Below are 18,932 nucleotides of genomic sequence, written 5' to 3'. Positions count from 1 at the left end.
GGTGTGACCGGCTTATAATCCATCAAATATTTTCGCTTGTACTTTATTGGTCTAAACGCACCACGTGACAGAATATACCCCAGCTAAACCTGGATGTTCTCTCTTGGATGTTCCCCAGCTTTAGCTGGGATCCTAGGGATATTCCCCAATTTCCAAAACTTCAAGAAGATCCCACGTGTGGTAAGAAATATTTGAAGGATAATAAACACAATAGCCCGGTCTATTGACTTCCAAAATATGCTGGAATATTTGTCCTTGTGAATTGTCTGTTCCTTGAAGCTCACAGTTTTCCTCAAGCTCTCGGAAAACTCTTCTTCTCTCGGAACAGATAATATCCGAGCATATTTTAACGGCAAGGGAGGTTATTGTTTATTTATTGCACGAAAATAACAAAAATAACTTAAAAAACCGCACTCAAGTTGAATACTGATAAATTGATAAAATTTGCTGCTTTTTGGTTTCAACAGCGCCTACGACCCCTTGGAGGATTGAGCAGCGGCTACAATTAACTGCCACAACAACCGTTGGACTGATTACCACTTGGTATGTTTCGGAAAACAAAGCAAAAATAAAAGTAATTTTGCCACAAATTAGTTAAAGTGTAAAATACATTTGAGTCGATATGTAGACAGCTGAGGTTTAGTGCACTTCATCTCAATGGCCCTTTAAAGGAAAGCGAGTGTGTGTAAACGTGATTCTACTGGTATTTTGTGGTCGGCAGTAAGTGAGGCTCATTTCTTTCCTGTTGCTTAAAATTATGGAAAGAGCGAGGTTTGAAATGGGAATTTAACTCAAAACCGCTTCAGTGACGATATAATTATGACATGCGTCTTATTTTTTTTCAAGACTTCTTATTTTCTATCAAAACTGATGTGCATTCCGTCATGAAGGACAAAGGAACTTTCTTAACTGGATGTATCAAAAACCGCCACATAAGGACGGAGCCTACTTTTGTTAGTGCGCACACGTTCTGCGCATCACATAAGGCATGGTTTAAGCGCCACGCGCGCGCTGGGTTGACATTGACGCAATCAACTACGCTACCAAGTACGCGACTAAAATGAAAGCAAAATTTCTTGCTGTGACCAAATCAAGTTTAATGAATCTTTACTTAAACTAGGAACACCAAAATAGCAGCATATCGCAGCCACTAACTGTTTACGTCTTCCAGCTGACAAACTAGCTTTTATCTGTCAAAAATTATACTGAAATCCAAATCTAAACATGCATCTGCAGATGGCGTAGTGCGCGCCCAAAACTAGTGCGAGACAGGCAAATGTTTTACTAGGGAAGTGACAGGAAAAAATGTAACGGGTACTGTAAAAGTTTTCAAAAAGATGAATAACTTTAAAAAACGCGTGGTTATCTCTAAATTTTATGTCATGAAATTGAAGTGGCAAGCCTATTCAACACGTGATGAGTTTCTGGTTGTGAGCTGAAGGTATTTAGGCTGTATTTTAGCTTAACCACAGGAAGGATGTCCGAGACGTTAAAAGCGCTGTTGCAACGACTTTATTATTAAGAACATACCAAACATGGGTGTTATGTTACCATTTACCATGCAGTTTTAAGATCTTTATAAATGTGTTTGCTTTTCCGTATGTAAAGGCGAATTCTCAGGAAATCTGTGAAGAAAGATCCTTTCCTTCTTTTTTCAGAAAAATGCTGATGTGAGCATTTTTTGTTTTTTTGAGATTCAAGGCTATCTCGAAAAAATGCGTGGCTACCCCAATTTTTTTGTGGATTCAAATAGCCCTTGCAAAGATCTACGTTTTTTGCGTGGTCCTAACCTGACGCAAAAACCTTTGTATTTAGTAGACACCGTCCTAAAGGAAGCTCAGTCACGGTAGTTTGCCAGATACAAAATAACATTCAAATTGAAGAACACCTGAATATAGTAGTTTACTAAGAGGGAAAAACAGCGTAGAGGAACTAGGATGGTTAAGGATGGAGACGATTAACCCGGAATACAAATGACGCATTTGAAATGAAATGAAACAAAACAATGAATATTCACCTAGTTTAATGAAGTTCAGCAAATCCTTTTCGTGACTGCGTGCATTTCTGAAAACACAACTCGGAAATTTCAAAGGAATGGACCAAAAAGAGATGATATAGAAACTGATTGATACACGTACCCTTGCTTATTAGTCCCTTTCGTGTCAAAATCAAGGCTTTCGGTCTGTGTAATATGGGATTCAAATAAGCAGTTTCCTATCTGCTGGCTAAATTGTAAATTATACCATTTCTCCTCTCCTTAACACATCATCCCTGAAGCTGTCCTTCCTAAGCCCTGCTATTGGGCCACAATAAAACTTCCCAAGAGGCGATAAGGATAATATGGCTGTTATGGCAAAAGGGTTAGACCCATATTTGTCTAGAGCTGAATTGGTCATGTGATCTATGCACACATATTACACTGGCTAAGAATATGCGTCCACTTCGTTCAATTGTTGTTTGCTAGAATTTAGCTCACGAGGCGTGAGATAATCGTGAAGTCATTGAGAACACGGACCGCTTAGTAATGATCTTACAACATAATTTGCTCGACTTGTTAGCAGAATATATATTGTTGGGTATTCTGGGTACTTGAACAGGTCTGTTAATCTATATCTATACTCCCATATGAAAGCAAAGCACAACTACTTAGTATTCATAACGTTTCTAATTAACGATGTCTAAGCTTTTGTTGGGTTAAAAGCCATCGACTTGCATTTAATTTCAAAAAGTTCGTGTTCAATTGCTAAGGAAGAAGGTTATAATATCAGTGTCATTACAATCCCATGAGAAAGTTCTATTGATTGACAAGTGGCCACTATCAGGGTGTCACATAGAATGCATGGCAGTGTATTAATAGCAGATGATGCAGATTGCCATAATTGACTGCATATCACTGAAGAAGAAGAAGAAAAACAAAAAAATATGAAAGAAAGCATACGATTCAAAGAAACTTGGGCTTGCCATCGCAATTACCCAACTATACCTAACTTAAAAACGAGCGCTTGAACTGGACATGACGTATTCTGGGTGTAACAAAATATGACTATATTGTCGCTGCAAAGAAAAGATAAAAATATCACTTTTCTAATATCAGTCTATCTATATAAAGCATTTCTCCGCTCCAGGCTTCTTTATGAATTATGCCGCTTAAGCTTTCTTCATTCGGAGTTTATCTGCGTGGCAGTAAATGTATTATTCAGAACAGACAATAATGATCGAAACGTTAGCAACAAAAATAAATAGTTGTTTACTTATTTTTTTTTTTCTGGCTCATGGACCAAGATTTAAATATTGCACCAATTAACATTTATCTTTACTATATTGTATTTAAAGTGCTAATCCATTGATTCAAAATTTTCCTGTCATTCCAAATACAATATCCAGACTTCCCTTTCACAAAAAAAAGCACAGCTTTGCGTTTTAATTTGTGTTAAATTACGGAGTGAAAATAAAAGCATCACTAAGTCAAATAACTCGCGAAGTAAAGACCACAAACGAAAGTAAAATGGCGTCGATGAGTTTGCTTCTCATTTGCCTTGTGGCTCTTTTGAGACCTCTCTGGGGTGTTCCTCTGCCAAATGAAGCTGGTAGGTTTTTTTTTTCCGTTAATTGGTAACCTAAAAAACGCAGAGCTCTCTGTGCATTCAATTTTAATCGACCAGATGGCTTTAGTTAAGACGAATAGAGAGTTCAGCAGTTTGCCTTGTTAACAACATTCAGTATTCATTTGCGAACCGTAGAGATACTTAATTTTTTAAGCTAACTGTAGGGTTAATTGCTTTAATTAACAACTGATAACCATTCATTCGAGACCAACGGTGGAGCTGTTAACAGTTCTCTCTCCTAAAGGCTACATGCACTTAGACAGTTTCTTTCATCGGTTTTTGCCGCTTTAAATGAATTCCTGCGTTCTTGCCTCACTTATTCGTCAAGAATTTTGGAATGTTGCATGTTATTAGATCCCCAAGGTTCCAGGCGAAAAACATCGTCGCGACACTGAATTCCTTTTAAAGTCGATGTATTGTTCACTGTCGCGTATTGTAACGGGAAAGCACCTCTGTTATGGTAGAGATTAGAATTTATCAATAGGAATAATCGTTGACGAAAACCTCATAAGAAATGTAATTAGTTTCCCAAGTTGGGTATGAAATTTCAAGTCACCTACCAAATTCTCTCAATAGAAGAAACATACATATTGCACCCATAACTTGACCCTTGTTCTTAGAAAATCAAGAAAAACTGTTAGAATTAGGTGAGTGTCGACTTTCGGCTAATACAATGCACATGTATATGCCGTAAGGTTATTTCACTTTTGACCTGCTGTCAAACCATCACAAGTCATAATTTTAAATGCAATAGCCTAATAAATACAATAGCCTATTATATTTTAAATGCAATAGACTTATCGCGATTGGTATATTTGTGGTATACCGCATTTTGATTTTTAGGTACTTTCATTTTGAATAATTCTATGGGGCCATTTTTATGGTCTCGGGTACCCGAGACAACCCTCCCCCTGTGGCAACTTTATCGAGCGTTTACATGTGAAAACGGTTTTCCTACAGGCCGAGTCAAAGTTGACCCTTCATGATTATTCATAACCCTTGCTGAATTCTTAAATATCCCCTTTTCTTTAAGTTTCCTTCGGTCATTCGATCACAGTGGGTTTTTGGAGTTAATTTTCACTTCTCTGATACAAATTTTTGCTTTAAACCCTTAATCTAGGGATTTCGTGACACTCGCCACGCCGAGAGTTGTCTCGGTTAGGCGAGCCAAAGTGATTATACGAAGAAAAGTTGTCCCGCCTGCCAGGGTTACCCCACAGGCCGAGGTGAGAAAACTCGTCCACTCGAGATGTCTCCCCCCCACCGAGACGGGTTTGCGGTCGTCATGTAAACAATTAGTTGAATTTTGTAAAGAAATAAGTGAAAAGTTATCTCGGCCAGGGTAACTCGGGGGAAGGATTGTCTCGGGTAACCGAGACCATATAAACGGGCACTAAGTTGGAACAGTTTGTAAACGTATCCAACTGAAGATTGAACACAGGTCCCCTTGTAGGTCACTCGAACGTCTACGATAGTTTTTGTTACTATTTTTCGAAGATTGGGTTTCGCAATTTGTTCCACTCATATAGAGTAACGTATGCGCATGTATCTAAACCGGCAATTTTCTTAATTTTAACATGTATCCATACGATGCTGCCAAAGAATTATGCGATGTCGATTATTTCTCACAGAGTAGGATAAGCAGTGTAAAGAAGCTCTCTCTAAGTTGATAAAATATCTAACATTATATTCAATCCAGACATCGCTCCTTTAAGTTTTAGGCTGAGCTATGGTTCACGTCGTTCTTTTATTGATAGTTAATTGATTTTATATCACCATGTATCATGTAGAAGCGGATCATAAAATAGAAGAAGATCATGCCCAAGACTATCCGGAGATGGATGAGGAAATCGAAGATATGGATCCTGGCTGGGATGACGAGGGAAATGGTGAAGGAGACTACGATGCTGATTATGACGACGGATATAACAGCGACGAATACGACGACGACGAACTACCTGATAAAGGTATAATACATTTCGACAATAACTGATAGCGCTTTTTAAGGTCGCATATAAATTGGTCACTTTCTAATAATTTACACTCCGTATCCGCCACATGCAGCTAACAGAGTATTTTAAATCCACTGTTAAAAAAAAAATGCTTATTTAGTTTCGAACAGTTTGGCATGGTGCCTCTGTAGGTGTTGGAAGTTAAATTAAATGAACAACGATCTTCGCATCATTTACTTGTGTAATCGTGCTCAGTAATAAAATTCTCCAAGTTCTATTTTTCTCCACATGCCTTTTGTTGAATTTATACAGATTTACTCACATAAAGGTAAATGAATATTATTCCCTGGAAAAGAAGTGCCTGCTGTGTGTTTTATTATTCTTTACACTGATTGACATTCGCTTAGATCATCGAGAAAAATCAAGCGACACGATCATGGCAAACACACTTTCTGCGTATGTTAAACGAATTTTTCCAACAGAATTTGACGATGAACAATTCGAGGACGAACAAGTAGATGAACTTCCAGAGGAAATGTACCAAGATGAGTATGACGAGTAAGTGGGAGAACCTCAAAAACAAGGTAATGTGCGGCAATGCATGTGGTCGTTCTTTTGCGTATGGCCGATCACATGATTTTGAGGTCAAACTGGATAAATAAGGACGATTCATTTTCAAATAAGTTCTCGAAAAGTTTGCACGTAAAAAACCATGAAATAACTGCTTGATAGTACCCTGGAAAAACTGGACCACTGATTTATAGCTTTTGGTTATGCATTGATAACTCACGTGGTAGGTGCTAGGAGTTAAATAAAATCAGAAGATTTTATTCACATAGCTTCCGAAAATGTTCGAAAATGCTCGGGTAGACTTAGGCAGTTTCGATTTACCTTCGGAAATATTAAGAAATTGTCGGAAGTCTTCGGATAATAATCGAACCGTTTGAGAGTCGTATGCTGACCTACGAAAATCTTTGGAACGCTTCAGGTGATCCTAGAATTACGTCGGATGCGTTAGCAGGCAGTCAAGTTTCTACGTTTGAAATGCAGCAATCGTCGCTATTTGCATCGAATTTTCTGTTATGTTTCTGTATCGAAATACATTTTTTAATGCACTGTGTTGCCTAAACAGCCGATGTAAGAACTCAACAATAGGGTACCAAAACTTGCATTTCATAGCGTACAAATATCGTTGTCATGATTAGCTTTACAGCCTATCAATTTTAAAGACACCCCAAAGCCACTTAAAATAGCGTAACCCATCCTTTTTGAACAAACAATAATGTGCCGCACAACACGTTTCACCCCATTACTCAATTTTCACGCGAAGCCTCGGTAACACGCAATCCTTTTCAAGCTTTAGGCACCTTCAGACTGATGTCATGGCAGTGTATTTTGCCTGTTTTCATTTGCGGAAATAAATTGATGATAAAATTTACAGGTTACAGTTGTAATGTAGGCTTGGATGTCCAATCGGATAGTCTGACATAGATAGAAATAGCAGCTTTTCGGGTTGTTTCCTTCTCTAATGAGAAATACCGCAAGTCCAATATTCAGCTTTGTTTTCAATTAAGAATTTTTATCCGCCTTGGCACGTAGAAATATCGAGCTCCAGTGACACAACGATGAAATCGTACAATAAAACGGAAAGTCGTATAGGGAGTGCAAGAATGTGATGAGGTCTAACTAGTTAGTTCTCGTCCAGACGTATCCACATGTTTTTGTTTTTGAGATCAACGAAGAAAGAAATTCAGCGAAAAACTCGCTAAATCAACGACCAAAAGAAAGGCTGACTCATCCAATTGCTTTCTCACGTTATAACGTAAAATGTAACTGTTGCATGCTATAAGACTTGAAAGAAGCCCAAGTAGCAATGACACAAGTTACCATCTTGATTTTCACACTCGCGAAAAAGGAGGCCTAGATAGGCTAGACGCGTTCTATAACATCATTGTATTCCAAAAGCTCCTTTTACGTCCGTTCGCACGGAAACGATAAGCCAGCGCTTTCAAAAGGTCCACTTACTCTGGGGACCGTTTGGTGCCCCAAAACGCTTTTTACTTGCAGACAGAAGATCATAACAGAGAAAAAAATATCCGTTTTCAAAAAATATTGGAATAACTTATTCATTTAGTGGAATTGACTTCAAATGCAGTTGAAGAGTCGATGTAACATTTGAGTTTACATGTATGCATTCAAGGTTAACATAGCCGCAAAAACGTCAGTCATATCAGGCAAGCTGCTAATAATTGCACAAAGAAAAAGGAGAGAGAGGATAAAACTTGAAAATGAAATCGAAAATATCCGGTATTTAAGACAACAATTTGGAGAAAAAATACCTCGTTTGAAGGAGTATTAAGGCAGTTTTTCAATCTTAGATGATCCCTTTCCCCAACGTCTTGCATATCAATCGATCTTTAATACAGACATCTTACGCTGTTTCCCTTAACAACGATGTGTGATTTATTTATTAATTAGAACCTATTGGGGCCATTCCTATTGGACAAAGACCAAGGATTTAATTTTTTTTTCAGACATTTGGCTTTACCTGGGCGTAATGGAGCAGTCAGTAGAAACTCCTGACATATTCATCATCAGTTGGGAGAAGCCTCATGAAAACTTCATGTTCGTGCTCTTCTTTCATTTAAGAGCATATCTCCCTTAATTTCACTGAAAACCAATAAAATAAAATACTCTGAAGAAGGAGTTAACAGGCTTTTGAGTTGTGCTTCGCGCCATATTGTCAATAATTAATTATTGATCATTCCTTCAATTTGTGTTTATTTTTATGTTTATTGCATAAAATTTCAGTTAACTGCAGACAGTTAGGCAAGCTATCGTGTGGTAAGCGCATGACAATTTACAAGCATCAGGCGTAAACAGGAGGTACAATGTTTCTGGATTTGCGTGAGAATATTAAGCGTAAGGGAAACGCAACGCCGTGCTTCACGGAATGCTCCAAACGTTTCAACTATACTTTGTGAAAATGCCCAGCTAATTATGGCGTCATAGACTGCGTTCCACGACGGAAATTGAACCCTGTAATCAGTATGTAGTGTGTGCGGCACCGGTTAAGGCATTGGGACTTTTATTTCTTTTTGGGGGCTGAATAGGACAATTTCGATATATTGAAATTCAGCCTAACACAATAAACCTCAGCACGAGACTCTGGGTTAAGTGGGTTAACTCTGTAGTTATTCACCAGAGCCTCATACTGAGGTCTATTGTTGTAGGCTGAATTTTAATGTATCGAAGTTGGTCTGTTAATCGCGAGCGCCAATGAGCCATGTTGTAGATAGAAAGCTCTAACGCAGTGCTACCCAGGAGGGAGAACTTGCTGATGTTCGAACAACGTAACTGAGAAGCGAGGTGGTCCTCATGCAGGCTGAAGACTGGCTGGCTGGCTTGCTGGCTGGCAGGCTGTTCAAGCTATGCAAAATGTTCCGTTGAGGGGGTGTGGGATGGGTGGGGTAGTCATGAAGGAAAAATTCATCAAAGCTGCTTTCAAAATTAATTTTTACTAATAAGATAAGAAGATCGCACAGGACAGAGAAGGATATATCTTGAGCGTTCGGGGCCCAAAAATAAGTAAAATTCACGCTTTCTGGAGTCACCCACCCTTCCCTCATCAACTCCCGAAAGTTAAATCGTCATCCCCAAAGAATGTGGCGTAACTGTTTCACAGCAAGTTTTTGGAGTGCGGGGTAGTTTTTTACCGTCACACAAAAGGAGGGTTTTTCTCCTTTGTTTTAATTTGATAACAACATACAGTCGATACTCAGGTCAACTTCGATCCGTACCTTCTATTGATCGCACAATTGTGTGGACTTTGAGACCGCGACAACACTAATGCGGTCTTAAAGTATCCATTTTCGTCTCAGCGAAAACGAAGCAAAAAATTATCGTTTATACTAGCGGTTTGGGTTTGTTTTCACCTGTCTACACTAATGCTTTCTTGTATGAAAACGCATAATTTTTGACACCTTTTCTTCGCCGATCGTCTACACTAAAATGCCCGAAAACTCTGAAGGAAACAACAGTATATAACGCTTTTTTGGCACCATTTTCAAGAGCGTATGTTTTCACCTATTTACACTAGAAACGGAGCATTTTTTAAACAGTGCGTTTTCAACAGGGTCCACTTTTGAAACCGTTTTTCGAAAGCCTCCGTTTCCATCAGCGTTTTAGTGTGCACGATAGACGAAAACTCATCAAAAAGTATGCATTTTCATATGAAAACGCATTAGTGTGGTCGGGGCCTGAGATAACCTTGAAGCATTCTTGAGCAAACCTGAGCAAGCTGATTAAAAATAGTGCATATTAAAAGCTAATCGAGTATTAATTTGATTATCCCCATGCGAATTGTTTCACTGAAACTTCGACGATACTTCAAGGGTACATTCTGGCCGGGTTGTTCGAAAGCTGGATAACGGTATCCACCGGATAAATCCCAGTACAGCGGATAGGTTGGTTTGTTTTGTTAGCACTTATCCACTGGATAGAGATTTAGCCCGCCGAGAGCGTTATCCGGCCTTAGAACAACTGGGGGCAATGGTGTTCTATGTTGCTATTGTTTTCCTTTGCAGCGAATTATTTACCAGCACTGAAAAGTGCGAGTCGTTATTTCGAAATGACGAAAATGAATCGTCTCTGGCTAGGACAGATATTTTTGTATCGCTTTTATATCCCTGGATTAACACGAAAAATTAAACCTAGGCCAAGTTGTGACTGATGTTAAAAATATTTGTGCTCCTTATTCACAGTCTACAGTATTTTTTTTTGTCGAAAACCATGTTTAAAATTTCTTTCTTTCTGTCTTATCAACATACATTGCATATTTTATTATCAACACATTTTTCGTTTTTTCACTTAATGTCGCGCATTTGGTTTTTTTCTTTGACAATCAGTGTAAATTCCTTGTAGTTTTGTTTGTAAATATTTGCTTTTGGTATTGCTGTAATAGCCTCACTATAATATTGTTATAACTTTCTTTGCAGTTTCTTTACAGCTGACGCTGTTTGGAGAATGATCGAAGCATGTGTTGTCGAGGGACCTGTGTTTACATGAATTTTTAAACGAGGCTAGAGAAGACCTAAAATTATAAATTTTGAGTATTCTATCCAGACCTTTTGGAAATATATATATCAATTACAGTGATTTTTCCGCACACATGAAAACAACAACTTGCGTTTTTATATTTTAAAAGACATAAAAGACAGCAAGTGCTTATCGAAGCAGTTGTGATCTGAGCATCTATAGACTGAGACATTAAGCTTGAAATAAAGTATCTTGATTTGGTCTTTAAAGCCTCTCTGTCTTTAAATACATTGAAACCTGTATTAAGCAGACACCCCCTATTAAGTGGACACCAGCTTTAGTCCATAAATTTTCTTCGAACCAATAAAGAGACCTGCATTCAGCGGACACCTCTGTTAAACAGGCGAGGACACCGATATTAAGCCATTTTGTTGCCTTCTGTTACTACCGGACCTTTGATCTGGACCTTCCATTACTACCGGACCTTCTATTACTACCGGCCGCGGACCTTCTATTACTACCGGACCTTCTATTACTACCGGACCTTCTATTACTACCAGACCTTCTTTTACTACTGGACCTTCTATTATTACCGGACCTTCTATTACTTCCGGACCCTCTATTCCTCCCAGTCCTTCTACTACTACCGGACCTTCTATTATTACCGGACCTTCTATTACTTCCGGACCCTCTATTCCTCCCAGTCCTTCTACTACTACCGGACCTTCTCTTACTTCCGGACCTTCAGTTTCATCTGAACACTCTATTACTACGAGACCTTCTGTTTCATCTGGACCCTCTATTACTACTGCACCGTTTGTTTCATCTGGACCTTCTATTACTACCAGACCTTTTGTTTCATCTGTACCTCATGTTACTACTGGATCTTCTGTCTCATCTGGACCCCTTATTACTATCGCGCTGTCTGTTTCATCTGGTCCTCCTATTACGAAGAATACAAAAGCAAAAACCGACACAACGTATCATCTGGACCCCTTATTACCACCGCGCCGTCTGTTTCATTTGGTCCTCCTATTACCACCGCACCGTATGTTTCATCCAGACCTTCTGTTTCATCTGGACCTTCTATTACCACTGTACGGTGTGTTTCACCTGGACCTCCTATTACCGCACCGTCTGTTTCATCCGGACCTTCTGTTTCATCTGGACCTTCTATTACTACTACACCGTCTGTTTCATCCGGACCGCCCCTTACTACCGCACCCTCTGTTTGGTCCGGATCTCCTCTTACTACCGCACCCTTTGTTTCATCTGGACCTTCTCTTACTACCGGACCTTCTGCTTCATGAAGCCTTTACCACGGACGTTGGTACAATTGAAAAAAAAAAATTCTTGCTGTTCTGTAAGTGTCATGATTGACACTTTTCTGAGTGGAAAGAAAGTCGAACCTCCGATTGCGACCACCTCTCGTAGGCGACCACCTCTCCTTAGCGATCAGTCTTCCAAAATACCAAACGTTTCCAAGTCAAATCACTATATTTGGAACCTCTTGTAAGCGACCACCTCTCGTAATTATAAGCGACCGCGACCACTTTCAGAGCTAAAAGCTTGAGAATTTCTTTTGTTTCTAACCTCCCGTAAGCGACCACTTGACACATAATATAGCGAAAATTGGATAATACGGTGGCGCAGAATTATCGCACTCCTGGTTAGTGCAAGTGACGGAAATTTCTCCATGGGGATACCGGATTTTTTTTTTTTCGAAATTGACTTTTCACATAAATGAAACATTTAAAACATAGGATAAGCCTCCGCAGTTATCATATACTATTGAGGCGAAATTTTGACTCAATATGGTCAAAATTCTCTTAAGCGACCATCTTCCGTAAGCGACCGCCAAGGCTTGACATTTTGGGTGGTCGCTTACGGGAGGTTCGACTATACGTGTTTTCTAGAATTTTCTGTATTGAGAGAGTTTTTACAGTACGAAAAGTCATTTTCCGTTTAGCCATGAATCACACATGAATAATTAAAAGTCAAGAGGAAATAATAAACTTCCAGAAAGTCAACACAACCGCTTTCTTTTCGATCCTGGAATCTTTTGCATCGGCGTTTTACGAATGCACAAGGGTGGTGCACAAGGTGGGTGCACAAGCCAGCATGGCTTCTTTGAAAATGCATTTAAGTCATATTACATGGTCTATAGGGGGAGCGAAATAATCTTATTCTAAGCCTGTTTTATCGCCAAGCAAAAATGAATTGCCATTTATGCTGCATCTTTGGCTTCGGTCGCAGAGATATGATTCAAACCATTTGAGAATACTCGTATCAACAACAATATTTATGCCAACAATATTTATGCAGAAAATTCCGTTTGAGGAGACTATGATCGATGGTATCAAAGACTTTTTTTGAGATCAATGAAGATCACACCATTAACCAGGCTATTGTCGATGTTGACCGACCAGCTATGTGTACTAAGTTTAGAGGTTTGAACTGGGGTATTGCTGGTCTACACTCTCAGGTCATCAAAAATAAAAAAAAATCGCAACCATTCAATAAATTAAGTCAAGAATCTGGTTTATGATAGATGACTGACATACAAACAACCTTGTCAAGATATAGGTCTGTGCGGTTTTTCGTTGGAAGAACTGTTTCACCAAAATTTATAGAACTTTGAGTTAGGGTTAGGGTTTAGGAGGCGTCAACGTGAAATAAGGTATGATGAAATCGAAAATCCAAGATTTTGTTTAAAAATAGGGTACAGGTCTCAGGGCTTAGTCGGCGCACAAAGTTAAAAAGGAGAAAAGTACCAAACAGATCAGAATCGCATTTTCAACCTCATGGATAATTTGCACAACAACAAAACTCACAATGGTGTTGGATTATTTTCAGTGGACTGCATCTCCCAATAGACAAGCTAACGTACAATGTGAGGTCCGCGGATACGTTTGTTTGGCTATTGTTTGGCTGTTAACTTTGCGTTCCTGTAATACATCCCTCAGAGGTTATGAAATAAGACTAAATAGAAGGATTTCTAAAATATTTATTCGACGTTCAGAGTAAAATAGAGATAATCCTCATTTGTTTCGTCACCTCAAACTGAAGAATTTTAACTATTTGCTAAAGGAATAACCGTCAACCATCAAAACGGCTTCTTTTTAACCTTCAACAGTCACAGCCAATCAAATTCAAACAAACTCTTATGTATTTCTTTGTAGTTTAATAGTATCTGATTGTTAACCTTAAATAAACTAATCCAACGAAAAGCTTAGCGATCGGTTGGTAACAAATCACTTCAAATAATTTTTTAATCGACTTCCATCTCGCAAACGAGAGCAAATTCATTCAGACGTGACCGAAGACATGCCGCCGCGGTTCTCACTGCCGGCGACAAATTGCGTTGTAATTTGCAAAACAAAGCGGTTCTCCGGTAATACGGAACCAAAAATTTCGTTTAAACGCTCATTTTCAAGCTTGTAAAATGCATATCAATAATAAACCGATATTACCTTTGCCGCTTATGAGCGAAACGTTTTTCGGTGGAAAGAGATGAAAACACGAGGTGACATTTTTTTCGCAATCACCACGCTTCAAAGAACAAAAGGATACGCACTTAAGGGACAATAATTAAGCCGCATTGTTGAATTCTTTTGAAATACATCCACTGAATCGCCGCCCAAAAGTCACAAGTCCTATTCATTCATCTGAGCTCAATAATTCCGAAGATACTCAGCCCTGTCATCGGAGCAAACTCGACAATAACTCGAAGCTTGCCGACAGGTAAATTAACGAGCCTTCCGTGTCAATTAGCCAGCGGTATAGCCCATTTCTGAACAACACAAATAAAGCGTGCCTGTGTTGTAATGAGATCCCCCTCCCCTATTGAGTCCCTCTCCTTAGACAAAAAGCTGCTTGCAACACGCTTTGCACATGCTGTCTGATTAGAACAGTTAGACCTCTATTACCAAGCCATGGCTTATAGAAAAGTTAACAGTTTTAGAACCAAACCTGGCTCGTCTCTCTAATTTTATGTCATCATTACGTTTTCGCAACAACCACGTACCGGTTCTCAAGTTTTGATTTCAAAGGCTCACGTGGTTTGAAAGGCATTTAGTTATTATGAGAAGATTTTCACCGTGCGCAGTTATAACGTTGAGCAAAGCACTGATTCATACAGCTGATCACTAATCGTATTGTATGCTTTGTAACAAACATGACGCGGGATAAGAGCTTTAAAGAATACTTGTATATTTCCAAGTTAATCATTCACTGACAAAATCTTAGTTTTATGCTACCTTTATTACTAATACACTGTAATGACAGTAGACGGAAATGATGTTTTGTACGACTGGATTGCAAATAATTTGAGGTTCTGACTCAGTCGTCCTCTTCTGCTTCTTCTTCTTCCTCTTCCTCCTCCTCTTCTTCTTCTTCCTCCTCCTCCACTTCTTCTTCCTCTTCTTCTTCTTCCTCCTCCTCCTCCTCTGGCTCTTCCGTTTCCGGTTCTTCTGTTTCTTCTGGAGCTTCCGTTTCTTCTGGGGCTTCTGTCCCTGCTGGAGCGTCTGTTCCTTCTGGAGCTTCTGTTCCCTCTGCGGCTTCTGTTCCTTCTGCGGCTTCTGTTCCTTCTGGGGCTTCTGTTCCTTCTGCGGCTTCTGTTCCTTCTGCGGCTTCTGTTCCTTCTGGAGCTTCTGTTCCCTCTGCGGCTTCTGTTCCTTCTGCGGCTTCTGTTCCTTCTGCGGCTTCTGTTCCTTCTGGGGCTTCTGTCCCTGCTGGAGCGTCTGTTTCTTCTGGAGCTTCTGTTCCCTCTGCGGCTTCTGTTCCTTCTGCGGCTTCTGTTCCTTCTGGGGCTTCTGTTCCTTCTGCGGCTTCTGTTCCTTCTGCGGCTTCTGTTCCTTCTGGAGCTTCTGTTCCCTCTGCGGCTTCTGTTCCTTCTGCGGCTTCTGTTCCTTCTGGGGCTTCTGTTCCTTCTGCGGCTTCCGTTCCTTCCGGAGCTTCTGTTCCTTCTGGGGCTTCTGTTCCCTCTGGAGCTTCTGTTGTGACTAAAAGAAATAAATAAATGATTGAATAAAATTAGCAGATAAACTTTGATACCTTTCCTGTGTGTTGCTTCTAAAACTAACGTAATGTAGTTTTTAAGTTAACTAGTTGCCTTCCTGTTGGATTGACATTTCATTTCAAAACTTTTCATATCATGTAACTTACATAGATCATATTAGTACTAGTGAACGCGTACAGACTACAGAAAGGTATATACGTTTTACAGCATTTTTGTCTTAAAACTAGTAACCAGTACATAACATAAATATACAAGAGAGAAAAAGAATACAATGATTTTAAAAAAGGAAAGGTGTACACATTACATTTTTGTTGTGTCTTATCTAGGTATATCAAGAACTTTAAAAGTTTTAGTGGCGAACAATCCTGCTTCTGTGCAGTCTTGGTAGAACACACGAAACAGACTGTGGACCTTCTGCACTCGACTCTTTCATTTTTTTCCGCAGTTTGGACTCTCCCTTGACCCACTTCTGTTCGAGGGTCTCCAAGGATGACTCAAGATGTTTCTACGTTCTCTACTGATATTGGAAGCTGGAAAATAGATAATTAACTCTAAAGTAATTTTGAGAGCGGGATTTAATTTTCCTTGATCCCGATAACTTTCCGTGACTTGAAAAGAAACTTCATGATCATATTGGAAGGGCGCATTAAATATATTGTAAAGAGCAGAGAGCTCCATCTCAAAGTTTTTTGTGACCTTAAAGATAATTAACATTCCGCTTAGAGAAAAGATGGATCAGTGTTCCAAATGCCACAAAATCACAGCATGATGTTAATACGTCATTGGAGAAAACAGTTCATTCGGCACTAAGCAATTTCTATAATTTAGTAATGAGTCAGTCATACAGTCAAGAATTTTCAGATGAATAAATATAAATAATACAAAATATAAATTTGTGATAGAGCACAATCGACGCACACAACAAGCGCCTTCTGAAGCAAACCAACCCGAGCGAGAGCATAAGCGACGCCAGTATTTTCAATCGCCGCAAGAAAGAGGACTGCTCGTTAGAGAACCAGTGCCTCAGTAAGGGGCATCGTATACCAAGCCACCAACAACAGAGCAGGGGAACGAATGCTGCGTGGGATTAACCGACACATATTTTAAGCCTAGATACGCCGACTATAAACAATCGCTTAGAAAGGAAGCATACAGCAGCTAAACTAAACTCAGCAAACATATATGGCAGTTCAAGAAAGACAATTAAGGTAGACTACAAGATCAGATGGAAAATCCTGCACAGGGCTCAGTTATACTCCAACGCAACTAAAAGAAGCAAATTGTGCACTCTACAAAAGTTCTACATGATATGCAAACGAGAACTAGCCACTATTGACAAAAGATCAGAACACTTGCAGGCACGCAAACGAATTCTTACTGAAAAACACTTAGTATTGTGAAAGCACGTATGATTTCAAGGGAACACTATATAGGCCAACAAATATTAACGTTCTCATTTAGATCCTGACGAGTGGGAAAAACTCCCACGAAACAGTTTGTCGATCAAATGAAATAAAAGAACTAGTCCTGTACACTTTCTTTAGACGAAGTTCCATACCTGTCGGGCTCTCTAGAGGGCAACTCGGACCATATATTCAGGATAAATTTGTGATAAAAATGTATAACATAAAATGATCCTGTCAAAAGCGGCAAATAGTGACCGATTAGGAATGATCTGATATTTTTTGTTAGAGTGAGTGTACGAGACATTGATTCCTTTTTACTTAATAGAGACAAGTGTTTCGCTTAAGACAGGTCACTCATAAAATGCATCCGAAACTACATCTGGGACCCGAATGGAGTATTTCTCATATCCTCACTAGTCAGGAGATTGATGACGTCATCTCCCGCTTTCCACGGTTGTTTGTACAGACCATCAGTAAACATGCCAAACTGTTGGCGAAAGTTCTGTTTTTGGTTCATATAATAAAAACAAAATTACTTAATCTTGAGGACCGGAATCTTAATTGTTAAAAACAAGTATCCTGTATGTATTTATGGTAATTAATTCTGTTAAGGTTGTTGTAAGTTTAAAAGGTTTTCCAAACACCCTTTCTAACTACGAAGATAGCATTCACACCGAAACTTGTTTAAGTAATATGTCGCTCAGCTACTGTGCCATCGAGTGAAGTTGACATTTGATGATTAACTAACAATGTTTAGCGGCATTTTTAACTCGCCTAAGGTCACGAATATATATATTTTTGACATTTATGCTAACGCCGCCGTCACGGTTATAGAGTTCGGCAATATCTCTTGCCAGATTCAATACTATTGTATTCTGCTAAAGTGAACGGTCGAATGTCGTGGTTGAAATGTTTTTCGAAAGGCTAAAAAGATAATTGTTGAGCGAACTGTTTCGCAGGAAAGTGACATTACATGGAGACGTCATGTTTTAAACTAGCTGCAAAATGTTCCAACAGGAGAATTAAGCGTCGGACATTTTTTAGAGTGCATAGCCCTACATGAAACGAGAATTAAACGGCATAAATACTTTAATACAAGGAACCGAAAGGGTGAACTGAAAAGTCCGTCAAGGTTACAATTCAAAATAATTATGAATCAAAGCCAGACCCAATGACACCTAGAATCAATTCAAACATTATGCAATCCTCGATTGAACGACATTCTACAATACAGCAATGCGAGGGAGAAACACGCCCCCGACAAAATATATGAAATTGAGTAAAAGAAATACTTTCTCTAAAGGTTATACTAACGCCGGGCTTACCAAATTGGCTTATTTCTCATATTCTCTTTAACCCTCATTTCAGGTTTGAGTAGGATCGTGAACATAATTGTAAAGCTTCTAGTCCCAAAATGAGTTTTTATTATCGATAAGATTGAATAGCAAAAAGCAGGTTCTTATCGACTATCATTATTACTGTCACCACGCTAAATTTGTATTAAGTGAACTGAAGTAGTATTTAAATTGTTATATTCCTTTCCGTTGACTAGTTTTCAAAGACCCTATATTAACTGTTTTCTAACTACACAAGAATTATCACGCATGACCCTTCAAAACAGGTTGATTTTTCACTGCATTCTAAGCAACAGAGGTTACCATACCAACGACAGGAATCGGAAAGTCAACTCCAAATTTAACACCAGATTAAACGCTAAGGATTTTTAAACATAACACATATGTTTTCGCGACTCACCTTGCCCAGTCATGGGGGCAGCGGAGAGCTGTCCGAGCAAAACACAAAGGCAGAGAAGAAACAAAGCTTTTGAAATCATCTTCTGGACTGGCTCGTTCCTTTCTTCGCAACGATATTTGTCACAATGAGGTTCTCCAATCCTACTAAGCAATTTATA

General features: G+C 39.1%; 2 protein-coding genes across 4 annotated transcripts; one reads left to right on the top strand and one right to left on the bottom strand.

The window, feature by feature from the left end:
* The first annotated feature begins 3,361 nt into the window (after positions 1 to 3,361).
* LOC110061898 (uncharacterized) lies at positions 3,362 to 16,506 on the top strand. Of its 3 annotated transcripts, none has more exons than XM_020768762.2 (4): positions 3,362 to 3,587; positions 5,396 to 5,572; positions 6,040 to 6,141; positions 15,941 to 16,506. In XM_020768762.2, the coding sequence occupies exons 1-3, from the start codon at positions 3,506 to 3,508 to the stop codon at positions 6,117 to 6,119; spliced, it is 339 nt and encodes a 112-aa protein (XP_020624421.2). In that variant the 5' UTR covers positions 3,362 to 3,505; the 3' UTR covers positions 6,120 to 6,141; positions 15,941 to 16,506. The 3 variants fall into 3 exon arrangements, with proteins under 3 accessions (XP_020624421.2, XP_020624420.2, XP_020624419.2); XM_020768761.2 differs by lacking the exon at positions 15,941 to 16,506 and adding an exon at positions 8,092 to 8,263 and having other exon boundaries at positions 3,371 to 3,587; XM_020768760.2 differs by lacking the exon at positions 15,941 to 16,506 and adding an exon at positions 10,555 to 10,863 and having other exon boundaries at positions 3,373 to 3,587.
* LOC149116598 (uncharacterized) lies at positions 14,839 to 18,932 on the bottom strand. Its single transcript, XM_089282367.1, has 2 exons — positions 18,776 to 18,932; positions 14,839 to 15,597 (listed from the first exon to the last, which is right to left on the bottom strand). Exons 1-2 carry the CDS (start codon positions 18,852 to 18,854, stop codon positions 14,936 to 14,938), a joined length of 741 nt encoding a protein of 246 aa, XP_089138493.1. The 5' UTR covers positions 18,855 to 18,932; the 3' UTR covers positions 14,839 to 14,935.

Source organism: Orbicella faveolata, unplaced genomic scaffold (genome assembly GCF_042242905.1).
Source record: "Orbicella faveolata isolate gen_17 unplaced genomic scaffold, um_ofav_v1 contig_12, whole genome shotgun sequence".
NCBI classification, from domain to species: domain Eukaryota; kingdom Metazoa; phylum Cnidaria; class Anthozoa; order Scleractinia; family Merulinidae; genus Orbicella; species Orbicella faveolata.
Note: the sequence above shows the minus strand (reverse complement) of the source record. Positions and strands in the feature narration are given on the sequence as shown.